Here is a 17,969-nt window from a genome sequence, read left to right as displayed (position 1 = left end):
GATTCATTGAACAACAACAACAACAAAAATCTCTGCCCTGATATTCTCACAAGGAAGATAGACAATAGATAAATAAACTATACATGAAGTTGGGAGATAAAAAGTGCTATGGAAAGAACAGTAGAAAAGGGGGCCTAGGAAGGACAGGCTGGGGGGACCTGGGAACTCAGTGGTGAGAAGGGATTGCAATTTAAATAGTTGTCTGCGGGGCCTCAGGGTGAGGATGACATTTATATAAAGACCTGAAGGAGGTGAGGGAGTAAGATGTATAGCTCTCTCTGGAGAGAGGCCCAGGCAGAAATAGCATGTGCAAAGGTCCTGAAGTGGGTAAGTGCCTAGATTGGCCAGAAACCCAGTGGGTCTGGAGTTGATGGGACAAGGGGAAAGTAGTAGGAGGTGGGGTTGGAGGTAATGAGGGGCCAACTCACACAGGCCTTGTAAGATGATGTATGGTCTTTGACTTTTGTTCAAAAAGGGACATGGGAGCTAGTGCACGGTTCTAGCAGAGGAAGGATGAAATGTGAATGACCTTGTGCAAAACTAGATAGAGGTGATGGAAGGAGAAAGCCCTCTGTCTGTCCACTGGCCTGGGGGAAGAGAGGAAGCAATAGTGACTGCTGAGTGAGATGGGGTACAACAGAGCACACCCTTAGGGACTCGCACCCTTAGGGAGCCTTTTGTGGGCTAGAGACCTGGTTCCACTTGGCTCTGTGGCTGACTAAAGTGATCATTTTATTTAAAAAAAAAAAATTTTTTTTTTTTTTTTTTTAGAGACAGAGAGTCAGAGAGAGGGATAGACAGACAGGAATGGAGAGATGAGAAGCATCAATCATTAGTTTTTCGTTGCACATTGCAACACCCTAATTGTTCATTGATTGCTTTCTCATATGTGCCTTGACCGAGGGCCTTCAGCAGACCGAGTAACCCCTTGCTTGAGCCAGCGACCTTGGGCTCAAGCTGGTGATCTTTTGTTCAAACCAGATGAGCCCTCGCTCAAGCTGGCGACCTTGGTGTCTCGAACCTGAGTTTTCCGCATCCCAGTCTTACACTCTATTCACTGCGCCACTGCCCGGTCAGGCAAAAAAAACTTTTTAAAGATTGATTTGAGAGAGAGAATTGATTTGTTGTTCCACTTATTTTTGTATCCATTGGTTGATTCTTACACGTGCCCTGATTGGGGATCAAACCTGCAACCTTGGCATATTGGGCTAATATCTAACCAACTGAACTAACTAGCCAGGACTGCTGCTGGATCATTTGAGATCATTCTGTGCCTTACGTGTTCAGCTGTAAACTGGGAATAACAATCCTAGTGCTGTTGTGAAGACAAAAGAAACTGAGCAAACTACTGTGGGAGCCCTGAAGTTGGGAGAGGGGCATCAGAGAAGGCTTCCCGGAGGAGGGAACCCTTGAGCTGAGCCTTAAAGTGGAAAAAGAATTAAGCCTGGGGGAGGGAACATGGATGAGGATGGCAGGGGATGGGTGAGAGCCTTCAGGAGGAGGAGCAGTGTGAGTAAAAGCTGGGAGGCTGATATCAGGACACTATAAAATGATGGGTGTAGAATAACCTACGCTGACAGTCTCTGGGGAGTGGGAAGGCCAGAGGGCTCCTCCCTTCCATCCGGGCATGGAGGGTTTGTTGTTGCCCCCACCCACATTGCCGCAGCTGGCAGGGATGGGGCTGTCCCTTCAACTGCCTCTTTCAGCCACCTCCGGGGCTCCCAATGGGCTGGCCCCGCCTCTTGGGCTGCTCTGGAGGGAGGGGCGGGGCCCGGAGGCCTAGAGCTGCCTGGAGCGGGAGTGCGGCCAGAGCAGGTGGAGGGCTGGTGGAGGCGGCGGGTCTGCTATGGCTCGGCCTCTGGGGCCAAAGCACCAATTCCCCCCTCTCCCTTCTTGCCTCTCCTTGATGCCTGCCAGACTTTAGCCTTTGCCGGGGCCCCTGCCTGACCAGCCTCTCCTCCTTGTCCAGTTGGGGTTTGGGGGCTGAGCTGTCTGGGGTCCCAGGGCCAATGCGGTACCGGCTTCTCCGGGGCCTGGCAGGAGTCTTCCTCACTCTTCTGTGCATGGGGCTCCTCTCCCTTCGGTACCGCTTGAACCTGTCCCCGAAAAGTGTGCAGGAGCCCCCCAGGCTGAGCTCACCAAGCGCACGGCCCCCTGAGCTGCAGCTGCGGGATGTCTTCATTGCAGTCAAGACCACCCGTGCCTTCCACCGCTCTCGCCTGGAGCTGCTGCTCGACACGTGGGTCTCCAGGACCAGGAAACAGGTGACAAGCTGGTGACTGTGGGCCCTAGGAGTGGCCCCTGGCCTGAGGGGCCTTTCTACTGGGTTAGGGTCCCTGAGATCCTTGAGGGAGAAATTGTCCACTCCCCCTTCCTCCCAGGACCCTGGTCTCCTGCAATCCTGGTTATGCCCCTCTCTGGCCTTGGAGCCAACTGCCCCTTAGACCCACTGCTCTGTCTCTTTTAGGGGCAGGCTGGGCTCATGCCCCAGGCTTCTGGGGCACTCCTGGGGATTCCTCTATTCCCTGACTCTTCTTGCCCAACCTGGCCCTGCCTGGCATTGGGGGCAATGGTGGTCACTGGGCAGCTAGGGCAGAGGCCTCTAAGGGGTCCTGATGACATGAGCCTGGCCAGGTTGCCCCCAGCCCAGGTCCTGGGTGATGTGAGAACAGGAGCTGAGCCCCTGAGGAGGGACTGTCCAGGTGGGGCCTGTCGGGGAGAGGGCCTGAGTGGGGGCTTCCTTTCAGAATTCCTAACAGCCCCTGCCCCCAGGACTCCCAGGGTGTGCCAAGAGGAATACCACCTCACCTCCTGTGCTCATATCCTGTGGGGCAGTTTCCGAGGGAGGGAGGAACGGTATGTGCTGTAGCTGTGGTGGCTGAGGCAGCAGCGGGCAGGGGGCAGGGTAGGGGTCTGCTCAGCATGTGGGATCAGGTATGCGCACGCACATGCATACTCACATGCATGGAGCCAAAATGTCAGTACTAGACATGCTATGACAAGAGGCCCGTGGGTGACAGGAGCTTGTGGCTTGTCTTTCCCCAGAGGCAGCTCTGACAAGCTGAGTTCCTCTGGCTTTCCCCTTCCCACTTCCAGAGCCCTCCTCCAGCAAAGTTGGTTACTAGGGGGTGCTGGGAACCATATCTGTGGGGTGATGGAGGGGCAGACTTACACACACACACACACACACACACACACACTCTCTCTCTCTCTCTCTCTCTCTGTCCCCACTTTGGCAGGTGACTCAGGGAAGGGAGTGACTGAGCCTTCAGAGGGACTTGGGGACTCCTGGAGACCAAGGATGGGGGGAGGTGGTGCCTAGAAGAGGTTAGAGCCTCCTGGGGAGGGCACCCCACCCCAATAGCCTGACCCTGATGTCCTAGTACTCTGGATTAGTGCTTTTCCTGCTGGGACCCCAGCACCCTGGCTCTGCCCTGGGACACACCTCACAGCTTCTCCTCTGGGGGGAGATTCTGGTTCTACTTGCGGAAGTCGCTGAGCCTGGCCCTCCCCACAGACCTTCCTGTTTATGGCGCTGTGTCTGTGTGTACCCGGGAGTGTGACCTCACGTGGTCTGAGGCCCTTTCCTGTTTTATCCTGATCACCATGGTGGTGCCTTTGCCCCGGACAAGGAAACTGAGGCCAGAGAGGAGGAATAGTTTCCTGAGCATTACCCTGAAGGCCTGAGGGGACAGAGCCCAGAGGGACCCAGCCCCCACCTCCCTCCTGGGGCCCTGCCTTCTCTGCTGAGACCCAGGAATCCCAGAGCTATCTGGTCACACTGGGCTATGGAAAAGGGTCCTTGGGCCTTCAGCCTGGGTGGCTGGGCCTGGCAGGATCAGGCCAGCAGAGGAGCAGCAAGCTGCCAACTCCTCTGTGTCCCGAATTCAATCCCTGATGCCAACCAGGCAGCCAGAGGGAGAAGCTGCCAGCTGCCCAGCATCTAAAGGCTGAGGGTCAGAGGTATCACTCTCCTTATCCCTCACAACATCCCCAGGGGTCGCTGGTATGGGGGTTGGGGGACCATTCTAGTCTCCCCAGAATGTGTCACCCTGGCATGCAGATTGTGTTGAGTTGAAAACAATTAAAGCCCAACAAACTCAGGAAGAGGTTTTTATCTGTGTCTTTCCTACCTAAAGAGATTCGGACAGAGCCTGACCTGTGGTGGTGCAGTGGATAGAGCGTCAACCTAAAACGCTGAGGTTAATGTTCGAGACCCTGGGCTTGCCTGGTCAAGACACATATGGGAGTTGATGCTTCCTGCTCCTCCCCCTTCTCTCTCTCTCTCTCTCTCGCTCTCTCTCTCCCCTCTCTAAAATGAATAAATAAAATCTTAAAACAAACAAACAAAATATACTGAAAAATTTTTCCAAAGGAAAAAAAAAAGAGAGACCCGGACAGAAAAACCTGCTTCAGGAAGGGAACCTCAGCATATCTGAATTAAGCGTGACAGTTAAGGAGGATTCAAGAACAAACCTGCTCGCCAGACTCCCCTTTGTGTCCCAGTATTTCTGGATAGCCCTGCAAGGATTTGTTTACCAAATGCTCCTTCTTATCTACCTGTGAATTGCCTGCCTCCCCCTTCTTAGTCCAGAAGTCTCACTATTTTTGGAATTTCACACTTATGTGTATTCCCTTCTGTAGGTATTAAAATGGGATTTTCTCTTGTTAATCTGCTGTATATCATTTGAATTTATGACCAGACAGAACTGAAGGGGTTAGGGGAGTGTCCCTGGCCAACACTATTGATATTGCCATTTCTCAGGGGAAGACACAGCACAGTTAAGCAGAGGCATGAGAATACACTCAGTTGAACACTGCTCTCGCCCCCAGTTCAAGGGCAGAGGCTAGACTCTTGTTTTTTAAGGCAGAGTTGAAAAAAGGAAGGATGCTCAAACAGAGGAAGAGGAGGGGAGACAGGGAGACTCACTTTTGCCACCATATCTGGGCCCCTTTGTCTCCCCTCTTTGGCTCATCTGTCTCTGTGACCTTGGCCAAGGCCTCCCCCTGTCAGCCCTCAGTTTCCCCATCTGTATATGACAGGAGGGTCTTGGGGCCTCTCTCAGCACTGCCATCAGGAGAGGGCTTGAGCTGGTTAACTCCAGGGCTGGGCACCGCCCCAGCTGGTTAAGCGTGGCCTGGTGGCAGGTGGGCCTTTGTGGCAGTGGGCTGTGGTTCGTGTGTTGGCTTTTGTCCCAGGCAGAGACAGGGTGGGCTGGGGGAGGCATGTTTTGTGATCCAAGAAGAGCCTTTCTCTTCCCCACAGTCCCTCCAGGGCTGGGGTGGGAGGGGTGGGGGGAACAGTGCAGCCCCACACCTCCCCTCTGTAGCAGATGGCCCCTTCAGCTCCCCTTCCCCTCCCCCCAGTAGGCTGCCTGTGCCTTTGTTTTCCTGCAAGGTTTTAACTATTGTCAGGGTCCCCTCTTCTTTAAACAAATCAAATGCAACCCTTGCTCAGAGGAAACTGCCCACTGCTCTTTGCCAACCTCAGGATTCCCGTGCACCCTGCCCAGCCCCCAGGTCCTGCTGTGCTCCCTCCCCCCACTTTCATTCTGCCTTACTCGCCCATCAACAAACTCCCTGGCCCATTTGGCTCATGCTCCAAACTCCAGAGAGTTCCACTATCTGGTGGCTGTTTGGTGGCAAAAGTTTGCCAGGGATCAGGGGGAGAAAGGCCTAACTTATTTTACTGGCTCCCTCGGGGGTTGTGTTGAAAACAGACTTGGGGTTTGGGTCAGGACAAAACAGGGAGCCCAGGGAAAAGGTGACTGCTGCAAAGCAGGCAGGAGGTGACCAGGGTGGGCTGGACCACAGCATGGCCAGTAGAGTCTGGTGGGGAGAGGTTGCATTCTGGGTCATTTAAAGGTTGGGTGGGCAGAATTTGCTGACAGACTGGATGGGGGTGTGTGAGAGAAAGAGAAGAGGCACGGCAGCCCCAAGGTGTTGGTCCCAGGAAGATGGGGAGGCCGAGAGAAAGTATAGGACTAGGAGAGCTCGGAGTGTGAGGCTCCAAGTCTGAGGTGCCTTTCAAGAGGTAGTCATGGCTACGGTGGGATTTGAGAGCAAGGGAGTGTGCCAGGCCCGCGGATTTGAATCCCAGCTGGGCACTTGCCAATGGCACAGCCTTGGTCAGTCGCTTAGCCTCAGTTTTGCCATCTGGGAGGGGGACAGATTACAGTACCTGTGTCCATGTTTAGTGAGGCCATCAGGGACCAAGAGTGTCCTGGTGGGGTGCCTGTCCAATCTGGGAGAGCTGGACTCGGACATAACAGAATATTTCTGAGATGTGTAGGGGCCCCTGCGATAAAAGTTGTGGCTGTCCCCCTAAGTGGTACAGTGTCCTCACATGTGGGCCTTTTCACAGTTTGTCTCCTGACAGTGTTTAGAGTTGTGCATATGTGGTTGTGAAGGAGCCAAGCGGAACTCTGTGTGTGTGTTTATATGATGGGAGAGGGTATGATTCTGCCAAGGGTGTGTGACTGAGAGTGTCCCTGTGGGTGCTGGTCTGTAAGGGGACTGAGTGTAAATGAGACGGATGGGTTGCTGTGTCTACAAGAGCAGGGTTGTCAAGGGAACAAAAGTATTGCCACCCTGAAGCTGCTCTTTGGGATACTGATTTTAATCTGTTCATTAAGACACTCCCCCCTTTTCTGCTTTCAGAAGGGAACCTAGGCTTACTCACCTTAACAACTTCACCTGAGCAAGGAGACTCCAAGCCTGTTAGCTAGATACCCCCTGTGTCTCATTGTGAACAAGTATTTTCCTGCCTGTATGTTCTGCTCTTGCTCAACTACCTGAAAACTGCCCATTCTCACTTCTGTAATCTAAGACCCCATCCCTCGCTTCCTCCTTTGTCCAGATTGTCTTAGACACCCGACGTAGCCTCACTATATTTGGAACTTTCGTGCTTCTCTGGATTCCCCATGGGCATGCATTGGAACTTTGATTTCCTCCTGTTATTCTATCTCTGATAATTTGGTTATTAGCCCAGCTAGAAGAACTTACAAGGTGGGGAAAAGTATTAATATTTTTTTAACCCTCACAGTGTGTGTTTGTGTGTGTGTTGTGTGTGTGGGGGGATAGCTAAGAAAGTCATGTTGTCCTAAGGGAGCGTGTGACTGAGAGGAGTGTGTGTCTGTCACTGAAGGAGGACAGGTGTCTGCTGTGTGTATCTACTTGGATGGGTAGATGGTCAGGGGCGTGGCCATGGTGGGCTGTGGGCTCTTCCAACCCCACGCATGGCCTTGGCTGAGCCCAGTCCTGCCTCCTCTTTCTTCTTTCCAGACATTTGTTTTCACTGACAGCCTGGATGAAGGCCTCCAGGAGAGACTGGGTAACTGCCTGGCCTGGGTGGGGTGGCTGTCCCTTGGCCTGGGAGTCTCCAAGACACAGGTCTGCCTAGTCTAGCCATGTGGGGATTTCCCTTTGCCCAGGAGGAGAGCAGGCTTTTTCTCTGGAAATGGGTGTGAGTGTGGGGAGGGGCTGTGCTGGACAAGACCCAGGATACCAGGGTCCCAGTACAGCTTCCTGTCCATCAGCGATGCGACCCTGGGCAGCTCCGCCCTCCCCGACCCCAGTTTCCCCATGTGTAAAATGGGAGTGGGGGGACTGCTCCAGTCCCTCTGAGGCCCTGCTCTGCATTGTCACAGAGTGTGTGCAGAGCTGTGTGTGTGTGTGGGGGGGGGCTGGGTGGCTTTGAAATGTCCTTACTTCTCCAGGGCCCCACCTTGTGGTCACCAACTGCTCTGCAGAGCACAGCCACCCAGCCCTGTCCTGCAAGATGGCTGCTGAGTTTGATGCCTTCTTGACCAGTGGGCTAAGGTGAGTGCCTCTGGGTGCCTGGGGGATAGGTGTGATCTTTGCCTCAGGCCAGTTCCTGAATGGGGTGTTGTGTCAAAAAAGTAAAATTGTCTGGGTCTGTGAGTTACATCATGTCAGGCTTCTGTGGCCTGTCTTTGGGCGGACTGGTCCAAATCCTGTCATTTATTGGCTGCATGACCTGGACAGATGTCTTAACCTTTCTGAGTCTGAGTCCCTACTAGTTAAATGGGCACACCTTCTTCAAGAGCTTATACAAGCCTGACCAGGTGGTGGCGCAGTGGATGGAGCGTCGGACTGGGATGCGGAAGGACCCAGGTTCGAGGCCCCGGGGTCGCCAGCTTGAGCGCGGGCTCATCTGGCTTGAGCAAAGAGCTCACTAGCTTAGACCCAAGGTCGCTGGCTCCAGCAGGGGGTTACTCGGTCTGCTGAAGGCCCGCAGTCAAGGCACATATGAGAAAGCAATCAATGAACAGCTAAGAAGTCGCAATGCGCAACGAGAAACTGATGATTGATGCTTCTCGTCTCTCTCCGTTCCTGTCTGTCTGTCCCTGTCTATCTCTGCCTCTGTAAAAAAAAAAAAAAAAAGAGCTTATACAAGATGCTGCCTGGCACAGAAATGATCTTAAATGTGAACCACCCTGTAACTGTTCATTGATGATGGGGGCACAGTAGCTGGCACCTTTTGGGAAGCCTCCTCCTAGCTCATTGTCCCCCTTCCATCCGCATAGGTGGTTCTGTCACGTGGATGATGACAACTACGTAAACGCAAGGGCACTGCTGAAGCTGCTCAAAGCCTTCCCACAGACCCTCGATGTCTACGTAGGCCGGCCCAGCCTGAACCGGCCCATCCATGCTTCTGAGCCGCAGCCCCACAATCGTACGGTCTGTCCCTCCCTGACACCTCTGGGCGTTGGCCACTGGCCAGGGCCCAGCCTTGGCCGTCCGGACTCGGGGGTGGGGCCAGGCCAGGGGCTGGGCTGTGGAGGACTGGGTGAGTTTCTGGGTTTCAGATCCTCAGTCTTCTCCTCTGTGGAATGGGGAGGCTGAGATAATGCCAGTAAGGCAGAGAGACTATCATATAGTAGGGCCTTGGCCATTGAGGAGCCATGGCTCGTCCTGGTCACACAGTGTGCAGGGATGAGCTGAGGCTTCCTGACTCCACAGCAGGGCTCCTAGCCACCTGGAGTGTAGTGTAGTTGTACAGATTATTACAATGCTGACTATTGCTGGTCCAGCTGGCCCTTTGCCCTGACCTCATGCCCCTGAGCACTCCTTTCCCCTAGGGCCCAGGCGACCCCCCCCCCCAGACTTTACTAATTGACAACCAAAGAGTTGACACCTGGCACAACAGGGTCCGAACACCAGCTTTCACTCCAGACCTGGACATGGATTAGGGTTGCCAGATTTAGAAAACAAATAAACAAAACCCAGGATACCTGTTAAATTTGACTTTCAGATGGACAAAGAATTTCTTAGTACAAGTATGTTATGTAGTTTCCCCACCTGTCCCCAGGCTTTCGGTGTCCTGGGTCCAGGCCTTTAGGGCTCCCTTGGCCCCAGGAAAAGGCGAGTCAGGGGGCTACTTCTCTAGTGACAGTGCCTGCAGCAGGAGCTGGGCCCACAGTGGGGATGTCTCCCTCCCCAGGTCACCATCTGCTTCATTAGGGAAACCAAGAGAGCAGGAAATACAAAACCTTAATTATCAGCAGCTAATGAGCCTCTGAGTCCTAATTAAATCCTCCTGGGCCCCAGGGTGTGTGTATGTGAGTCGATTTCAGGTGAGCTGAGGGGCTCCCCAGGGTCCCACACCGCTTCACCCCTGATCTTTTAGGTCGAGAGCTCTGCTCTGGAGCCAGATGCCCTGGGTTCACACACCAGCCCTTGGCTTTGTGACCTTGACCAAAGTCACTTCACCTCTCTGTGCCTCAGTTTTCTCCTCTCCGAGTCCTGTTCTTCTTGTGCAGGTTTAGCTGGGCACATCGGGGCCAGTCTCCTTCCACTCCCCTGCAATGTGTGTGAATGCCCTTCTTGGCACACACACCACCAGTGGGATGCCAGAACTCTGTCCCAAAGTGTCCCAGCCTGCTCAGACCCTGGGGTCCCCTAGGATGGGACAGCAAAGAGGGCAAGGACTCTGGCTTGGGGTTAGTACCAGCTCTGGGACCTCAGGCCAGTGACTTCATTTCTGTGCACCTCGGTCACCTCATCTGTGGCATAGCCCTTAGCAGGGTTAGGCAGTTACATTGTTACTGCTGTTGTTACTATAATTATCTGGAGTACAAGCCATGCACTCGTTAATCCATTAAGCAAGCATTTATTGGGCACCTCCTGTGTGTTAGGTCCTTAAGAAGCCGTTCATTCTGCCTTGTTGAGCCCTGATCTCTATCTAAGAGGGCCATGTTTCCAGAAGTAAGCTCTTAGAAGATTTTAGGAGGAGGATGCCTCCGGGCCAGGGGAACCATCAGATTTCAGAACTTAGAGCCAATATTGCACTCACAGGTGACAAATCAGGCCCAGAGAGTGTGTGGAGGATGCAGAGAACCCAGAACCCAACTGCCTGCAGAGGGTTCTTTACTGTTGTTGCATGATGGGAAATGCAGCCCAATGCAAGGTGCATCAATGAAGCAACAACGGTGTACTTGGGAAAAGCTAACTTTAGGGAACTTGTGTGACCTAGAGATGGGTCACAATGAATTTAAAGGGCACAGTGTTTCTCAAAACACTGTGTTTTTCAAAAATCTTAGAGAAATTCATGGGTGAATTCATGGGTCCTCCCAGAGGAACTAGAAGAGGCCTTCATGATGTTGGGCGGGAGCAGAAAGTGGTATAGATCCCAAAAGGATGTTATTGGTTCCAGAGTTTGAGATGTCAGGGAGCTTGCTGGCCTCAGCGGCTCACAGGCCTGTCTGTTCTCTCTTTACTCAGTGAGAGGTCTCATTCTCCCCTTTTGTGGAAAAGATTTTTGGTCCTAGGAGTTAGGAGTGGCAAGACCAGTCAGGGTATGTGTCCCGAAGTAGGTGGCACCAGGATTATAGCTTGTGAGCCTGGTGAAAATATTTCTTTTTCACAGGTAGCATATAAAGTTCACAAAAGGACTCTGATTGGCTGGCCTAAATCATGTGCCAGTTACTGAGCCAATCCCTTGGGTCCAGGGGTGTGGCCCTGTGATCATTCCTGGGGTACCTGTCCACCTCTGTGGCCTAGAGGAATAGGTTCTATGTTTGACAGTCCCTCTCAAACCAGATGGGATAAGGTCGAGACATTTCTCCAAGGAAAGGGGTCAGGTGTGCAGGGCAGACATAGCACACATGCCTTCTTTAACCAGAACCTAGCCAGATTGGGGTTTAGTTGCTGTCCTCATCACTCTTAATTAGCCATGTGACTTTGGGCCTCGGTTTCCTTATCTATAAAATGGGCATAATAATGTTAGGCTGTAGCAGGACTCTTGGGAAGTATGAAATGAAAAGCTTTGGAGCCATGTTCAGTGGGGGTGAGGGGTAGCCTGGCAGTTGTACCCATCTGCCCCTACCCATCCTTACCCCAGGCTCAGTCTGCACTTTGGTTCTCCCCTCCTCTCCCCCTAGAGGCTGGTACAGTTCTGGTTTGCAACGGGAGGTGCTGGCTTCTGCATCAACCGCAAACTGGCTTTGAAGATGGCCCCGTGGGCCAGGTAAGCAGAGATCCTTAGGTGGGTGGGGGCAGGGGTATTGAGAGCAGGTAGAGCCTAGTGTGTGTATGGGGACGTTGCAGCAAGAAGGACTTAAGGGAGAACTTGGGAAGTCACACAGTATGCAGAAGGCAGAGGCTAGAGCTGTGCTCTACTCTGCCAGCTGGTCTCAGTGTAGGGCCTTCTGGGAGGCAGGGAGGGATCTAGGTATTGAGGGTCCAGGCAGGCGGCCACGGTGCAGCTCTATCCCTCAGCGGCCCCCGCTTCGTGGACACATCTGCGCTCATCCGGCTACCTGATGACTGTACTGTGGGCTACATAATTGAATGCAAGCTGGGTGGCCACCTGCAGCCCAGCCCCCTCTTCCACTCCCACCTGGAGACCCTGCAGCTGCTGGGGGCCTCCCAGCTCCTGGAGCAGGTGAGACGGCCTAAGGGGGATGTTTGTGTTTGGGTTTTCCCCTGTCAACAGAGAACTCAGGGCCCAGGGTAGCAAAGGACCCCCTTAAGGGCATACAGTTAAGGTGACCAACTTTTTTACAATTAAAAGGAGGACAAAAATAAATTGAAGAAAATAATATCATAAATAAAAGACATTTTATTTATTGCAACAATAATACACTATAATATGATAAATGCATAATAAAAACATTTGTAATATTTTACATTGTCATTATGCTTACATGCCTATTAATTTTTAATAATAATTGTAAGAAAAAAATACTCATTTAGATACAAATACGTCACATCACACGCAATGGATCGACTGCATCGATCGAATACGGACATTTACAGATTAGTCTTCCAATATCAAAAAGGAGGACATGTAGGAGGACACTTTTCGAGGGAGGATGGAACTTACAAAAGAAGGACTGTCCTCCCTAAAGGGTGACAATTGGTCACCTTAACACAGTGACTCTCCACCTTCAAACCTCAATGGCTGTGATGGTAAAATTCTTTGATCTGGTCCCCTGTGCTGGCCGGAAGGTCCTGCACAGACAAAATGAAGCTTGTCTTCAGGTCAGATAGCCTTGTTCCCAACCCACTACCTCCCTCTCTCCTTTCTTCAACCTTCCATCCTCCCTACTACCCTCCAAAGGGGCCAGACCTGCCCTTTCCAACTTGGCCTGCCAGCAGCCCCTTTCTCATCAAGGTTTACCTGTCCACCGCTCATTGCTTCCCTTTCTAATCCAGATGTGACTGGGAAGCACGGGGTGTGTGGTGAGGACACTCAAGCATAATGTCAAGCTCAGGGAGATAATGACTGCTGAGGCCCCACTGGTACTGCCTCGCAGATGCCCTTCTCCAGCCTGTCGGTTTCCAGCCCTGTGGGTGGTCCTGGGTGGGAGGCCTCTGGGATCAGCCATCCAACAGTGCCAGTCAGAATCCTTTTGGCTGCAAGTGATAGGAAAGTCACTCGAACTGGATAAAGAAAGGACATTTATGGGCCCATGCACGTGAGAAGCTGTGGGCTTGGCTTGCCTTGCTAGGTCTGGCTGGGTCTGGGCGCTTGGCTTCTGTTCCCTTTTTCATCTGCCTTCCCCCCTGCTGGCCTCATTCTCTGGCAGGCTTGCCCTCTTTGCTGACAGGATGGCAGAACCATGGTTTCTCTCACCCCGAAGAGAAGAGTGTCTTCTCCACCAGATCCCAAGGCTGGCCTCGCTGTCAGATGACTTGCTTGGGTCACGTAACCTGTCTCCAGAGCCTAGAGCTAGTGGACATCAGCTAGGCCCGAACTGGCCTGTGGTTTTGGGCCCTTTAGGACCTCAGAGCCTGAAGCCAGGAAAGGGGAGACAGATTTTGGGCAAGCAAAACCAAGGCACTCTGCCGGGGTTTCCAGAGCAGCCTCTCTGCCAGGAACCACATAGGTGGCTTTATCTTCTTTAACTCTGGTTCCTCACAACATTCATATGAGGTTGTTACTAACATTATTTCCATTCTACCGATGGAGAAACTGAGGCCCAGAGAGTGGAACTAACCATGGCACACAACTAGTACATGGCAGAGGGGGATTTGAACCCTGGTTGGGTGGCTCCTAAGTATAAATCTGTAACCACTGTCCTTGACAGCCTTTTGACTGGGGTCATTATCCCATGTCCTTTTGCTGATGGAGTCCCTGGGACTCTGGGGTAGAGGGAGAGAAACATCCAGGGCCTTTGGGAAACCTCCACCCAGGCACACACCTTACTGGAAAGGTCCCTTCCTCTTGAGCCTCAGTTTCCTGATCTGTAGATGAGGGAACCACTGTAGCCTCCCAGGTAAGTTGGACTGTTGGGGGCACAAATGGGAGTTGGGCCCAAAGGTGGTCTAGAAGCTTAAAGTACTTGGGGAGTGGGGTGGGCTCCTCAGTGAAGTGCCCACTGCTAATGGGGGTTCAGGTGCAAAGGCAGGCTTTCTGAGCCCTCAAAATGCCTTGTGTACCTTCCTGATTCCCCCAGTTCTGTCCCCTTGTGAGGTCCCCAGTGGAACACCCCTCCATCCTTCTCTCTCTTCTCTGTTTCTCCCTGCCCAGGTCACCCTCAGCTATGGTGTCTTTGAGGGAAAGCTCAACGTCATTAAACTACAGGGCCCCTTCTCCCCCAAGGAGGACCCCTCCAGGTGGGTCTGGGGCCTGAACCTGTAGAATGGGAGGAATAGGGGCTGAGCCCAGTCACCCAAAGGTGGGGGAGCAATGAGGGAGGGATGTGGGAGCAACTCTGGGGCTGACAGCACGAGCTGGGAGTGAAAGGCATAGATTTTAGTGCCTGCTCTATCACTGGCTTGCTGTGTGATCTAGGGCAAGTACCTTGCCCTCTCTGGGTCATAATCTCCCCATTTTGTAACACAAGGAGGCTGGGTGTTGTGGATCTGAAGGGCTCTCCCAGCCCTGATCCTCTGGGATTCTTCAGGAGCCCCTGGAAAACTGAAATGTTCCCCCTGAGCAAAGGAGCTGCTTTAATGGATGGCCTTCAGGCGCCAATGGGGAGTTTTTTATTTGATCTTTTGTAGGCTCTTTGTTTCCTTGATATTCTTCAATGGTTCTTTTCGGTGGGTAGAAGGTTGGAATGGTTGCTAAGGTATCACCAGGGCACCTTCCAGTTCTGCCCCCAAACTGACCACGGGTTGGTTATGGGCTGTTCAGCTCAGCCCCTGACCACTGCAGAGCAGCTTAGAGCACAGCCTGTGACACCCTGTGACACGAGGGAACAAGACCTGCTCAAGGAAGTAAAAGAAGCCAGTGTGACTGGAATGTGGTAGAAGAGAGGAGGGTGGCATCAAATTCACTTGGGAAGGGGGCAGGGGACTCTCCCTTCTCCCAAGGCTTTGTGTCTGGACTTGGGATTTATCTGCAGTGTGTAACCATTGGGGAAACAAGGACCTTGGGAAGGGGGCAGGGGACTCTCCCTTCTCCCAAGGCTTTGTGTCTGGACTTGGGATTTATCTGCAGTGTGTAACCATTGGGGAAACAAGGACTCTTGGCTCTGAAGTTCTACAGAGCTGTGTGTCTGGGGGCAGAAGGCTCAAACTCTTCCAAGGGTAGTGGGGCCAGGGAGATGCCTTCTTATTTTTTTCTTTCTTTTTTAATTAAGTGAGAGGTGGGGAGGCAGAGACAGACTCCTGCGTGTGCCCCAACCGGGATCTACTCGGCAGGCCCCCATCTGGGGCATTGGAGCTGCCTTCTAATGGGACGAACTCCCCATCAGTGGAGGTGTACAAACTATGGTTATACTGCCCAGAGGTTTAAGTATTAATGTTGAATTCTCTAAGCCTGAAGATCCTAGTACCTGTGAGTTTCAGCCTAATGGGGTGGGAAAAAACTGGGATGCTGATATGTAGGGTTAGATGATCCAGTCTCAGCTGTGGTATCTTTAATGGCTCCTCTGGCCTTTGAAGTCTCTCTAAACCGGTGGTTCTCAGCCAGAGGCCATTTTGCCCTCTGAGGACATTTGGCAATGTCTGAGACATTTTTGAATGTTACAACTTAGAGATGTGCTACTGGCATCTAGTGGGTAGAGTCCAGGGGCGCTGCTGAACATTCCACAGCAGACAGGACAGCCCACAACGAAGACATAGCGGGCCCCAGTGTTAATAGTGCCGAGGTAGAGAAACCCTACTCCAAACTCTCTTTGTGGCATGTGCTACCCTAGGCGCCTGTGGGGGTGAGGGTAGGGGTGGGGTGACCGTTCTGTCCGTTTCTGGTCTCTCCATAGGTTTCGCTCCCTACATTGCCTCCTTTATCCAGATACACCCTGGTGCCCACAGCTGGTGGCCCGATGAACCTTGAACTGCTGAGCAACCTCTGAGCTGAGGCCCCTGGTTGTCCCTCACCTCCCATGGCAAGTGCCCTGGGCGGGGGTCATTCCTGGCAGGGCCTCTGAGTGGTGGGCAAGCTGCACATTGGATGGTGACTAGTGGTGAAGGCATCCAGGCTCCTGGGCGGTGGATTGGACAACCTGGGGACCAGGTGAAGGACAGGGAGGTCCCAGGGGCTGGGTTCCCATGGGCCTTGGGTGGCTGATTTTAATAGGGAAGGGGCCAATGAGCTGGGCTGGGGCTCAGGAGTCCTAACCCTCAGAGAATTACATAGGCCCCTGGATGGAGTGTGGTCCTCGCCCCCAGCTCTGGTGTCTCAGTCATTCCCCTGGGGTCAAGCACTGGGCCACCCACTCCTGGATCCATAACCACCAAGGGGACCCAGGTGGAAATGTGGCAGAATGCAGGGTCTGTGGCAGATACTATTGTTGCTGACCAGTTCAAGCTCCGTACTCCCCACCCCTTGCTAACAGACCCATTTTTTTGGGATAATCAGCCTGCCCAGATCAGATGATGAACCATTAATGGGCTCCAGCCAGCCTTGATAATTCTTTTGCTCACTTCCCAGCTTCCCTTGCTCTTAGGAGCTACTATGTGCCCAGCTCTACCTAGAGTCGGAGCTCTGTCTGTTAGTGTGAACTAAGCAAAGCCAATAGAGAGGATTCTGTGGAAAGTTTTGCAGCCCCATAGTCCCTCTTCCTGCTGTGAATGTGAATGTGATGTCTGGATCTGGGGCAGCCACCTTGCTGCCATGAAGGAAAGGTCAAGACAACCATCCACACCTGTCTTGTCTAGCATCTGGTTCTGTAAGAAAATTAAACCCTTATCTACTCAATCCATTCTTGGTCCAGTTTTTTGTTACACATTGCTAAAATGTTCCTGACTGGGGTGGGGTCTTTGATCTGTCTGTCACAGTGGCGATGGTGGTATTGATTTGGGTCCCGAATTATACATCCTTGCTATGCCCTCACAGGCTGTGTAAACTTTGGGGAATCCACTGGGTCTCCTGGGCTTGTTTTCTCAGATGTCTCTGTTCTTATAGATAAGAAAAACAATACTTTCTTCATGGTTGGTGTCTGGATGAAATGATGGTGTTTGTAGGGCACAGCTGGAGCCTGGCTTTGAGAAAGGCTTTGGCTCAGTGAACGGTGACTTCTGTTCCTGTGTGTAAGTCATGATGTGACAGGGTTTGTGTGTAGCACGTACCCTCTACATGTTTGTGCATAAGGCTTATGTGCAGTGTGTGTATGTGGTTGTGCCCCGGTTACACATGTGTGTATGTACACATGTGTAAGTATGTGTGTGCCGTGAGGTGCGGGTATGCGGGAGCTAGCCCTCCTCTTTTCTACCCTCAGGGCCTGGGTTGGGGGTGGCCAAGAATCAGAAAAGGCAGAGCGGATATTTGGAGCTGAGCGATTCAGCCCCTGGTGTCGGATAAAGGAGCGATTTGACAGCCAAGGTAGGAGCTGAATAAATGTAAGCACGCCCTCCATCCCTTGAAGGACCTTGTCTCTGATGTAATTCTCTCTGGAACCACTGAGCACCAGAGCCTCAGCCCTTGTTTTGCAGGGAGGAATATGAGCCCAGTGAGGGATTGCTATGTGCTTGTGGTCACACAACAGGTTAAATGCTGAGACAGAGTGCTTAGGCTTTTCCAAAGCCTCCTTTCTTTCTGGGCTGACCTAATGCTGGGTTTGTGGGATGTGAGCCAGGGAGGACTGGCCCCTGGCCCCACAGCCTGGTAGTGATGGTATGGTGTGCTCCAGAGCCGTGGTCCTCTCCACTCTGTGTGGAAGGCTGCCTGCTGGCCTGCTTTTAGAAGCAGCAGCAGACATGCGGGTTGTTCCCAGATTCTGAGGGTCGAGTGGAGGGAACAGGCCATCTGCTGCCTCCATTGTCCCAGAATAGCTGTGAGAGGGATGGGTAGCAGAGTCAGCAAGGACCAGAATTGGGATGGAGGAAAAGCCTGGATTTAACCCTTTGTGTGTCTGTATGGGAGAGTATGCAGCTGCCTGTGCTCTGTGCTAAGGGTACCCTCGTGGGCCCCTCAGGCAGGGGCCGGGAGGAGGGGGAAAAATTGGACTACTCCATCTTGGCCTTGCTTTGCCCCTTAGGCAAATATTATCCCCATTTACAGATTTGTAAACCGAGGCACAGATAGCGAGAAGGCCCTTTTGGTCCAGGTCATA

The 17,969-nt window shown here is 52.6% G+C and overlaps 1 protein-coding gene across 3 annotated transcripts; it reads left to right on the top strand.

Moving 5' to 3' along the window:
• The first annotated feature begins 1,761 nt into the window (after positions 1-1,761).
• Positions 1,762-16,609, top strand: MFNG (MFNG O-fucosylpeptide 3-beta-N-acetylglucosaminyltransferase). 3 transcript variants are annotated; one of them, XM_066358337.1, is made up of 8 exons: positions 1,771-2,264; positions 7,285-7,333; positions 7,719-7,821; positions 8,550-8,703; positions 11,406-11,491; positions 11,743-11,908; positions 14,000-14,085; positions 15,710-16,609. In XM_066358337.1, the coding sequence occupies exons 1-8, from the start codon at positions 2,010-2,012 to the stop codon at positions 15,768-15,770; spliced, it is 960 nt and encodes a 319-aa protein (XP_066214434.1). In that variant the 5' UTR covers positions 1,771-2,009; the 3' UTR covers positions 15,771-16,609. The 3 variants fall into 3 exon arrangements, 2 of the variants coding, with proteins under 2 accessions (XP_066214434.1, XP_066214433.1); XM_066358336.1 differs by having other exon boundaries at positions 1,772-2,264; positions 15,678-16,609; XR_010748094.1 differs by lacking the exon at positions 15,710-16,609 and having other exon boundaries at positions 1,762-2,264; positions 8,550-8,812.
• Positions 16,610-17,969: the final 1,360 nt, after the last annotated feature.

Source organism: Saccopteryx leptura, chromosome 1, assembly GCF_036850995.1.
Source record: "Saccopteryx leptura isolate mSacLep1 chromosome 1, mSacLep1_pri_phased_curated, whole genome shotgun sequence".
Taxonomy (NCBI): Eukaryota; Metazoa; Chordata; class Mammalia; order Chiroptera; family Emballonuridae; genus Saccopteryx; species Saccopteryx leptura.
The sequence above is the reverse complement of the archived record's forward strand: the minus strand, read 5'-3'. Positions and strand labels throughout refer to the sequence as shown.

Coding starts and splice junctions, on each gene's coding strand:
- MFNG (XM_066358336.1), top strand. CDS start 2,010: ATGCGGTACCGGCTTCTCCGGGGCCTGGCAGGAGTCTTCCTCACTCTT. Junction 7,334..7,718: donor AGGCCTCCAGGAGAGACTGG/GTAACTGCCTGG, acceptor TTACTTCTCCAG/GGCCCCACCTTGTGGTCACC. Junction 11,909..13,999: donor CCTCCCAGCTCCTGGAGCAG/GTGAGACGGCCT, acceptor CTCCCTGCCCAG/GTCACCCTCAGCTATGGTGT.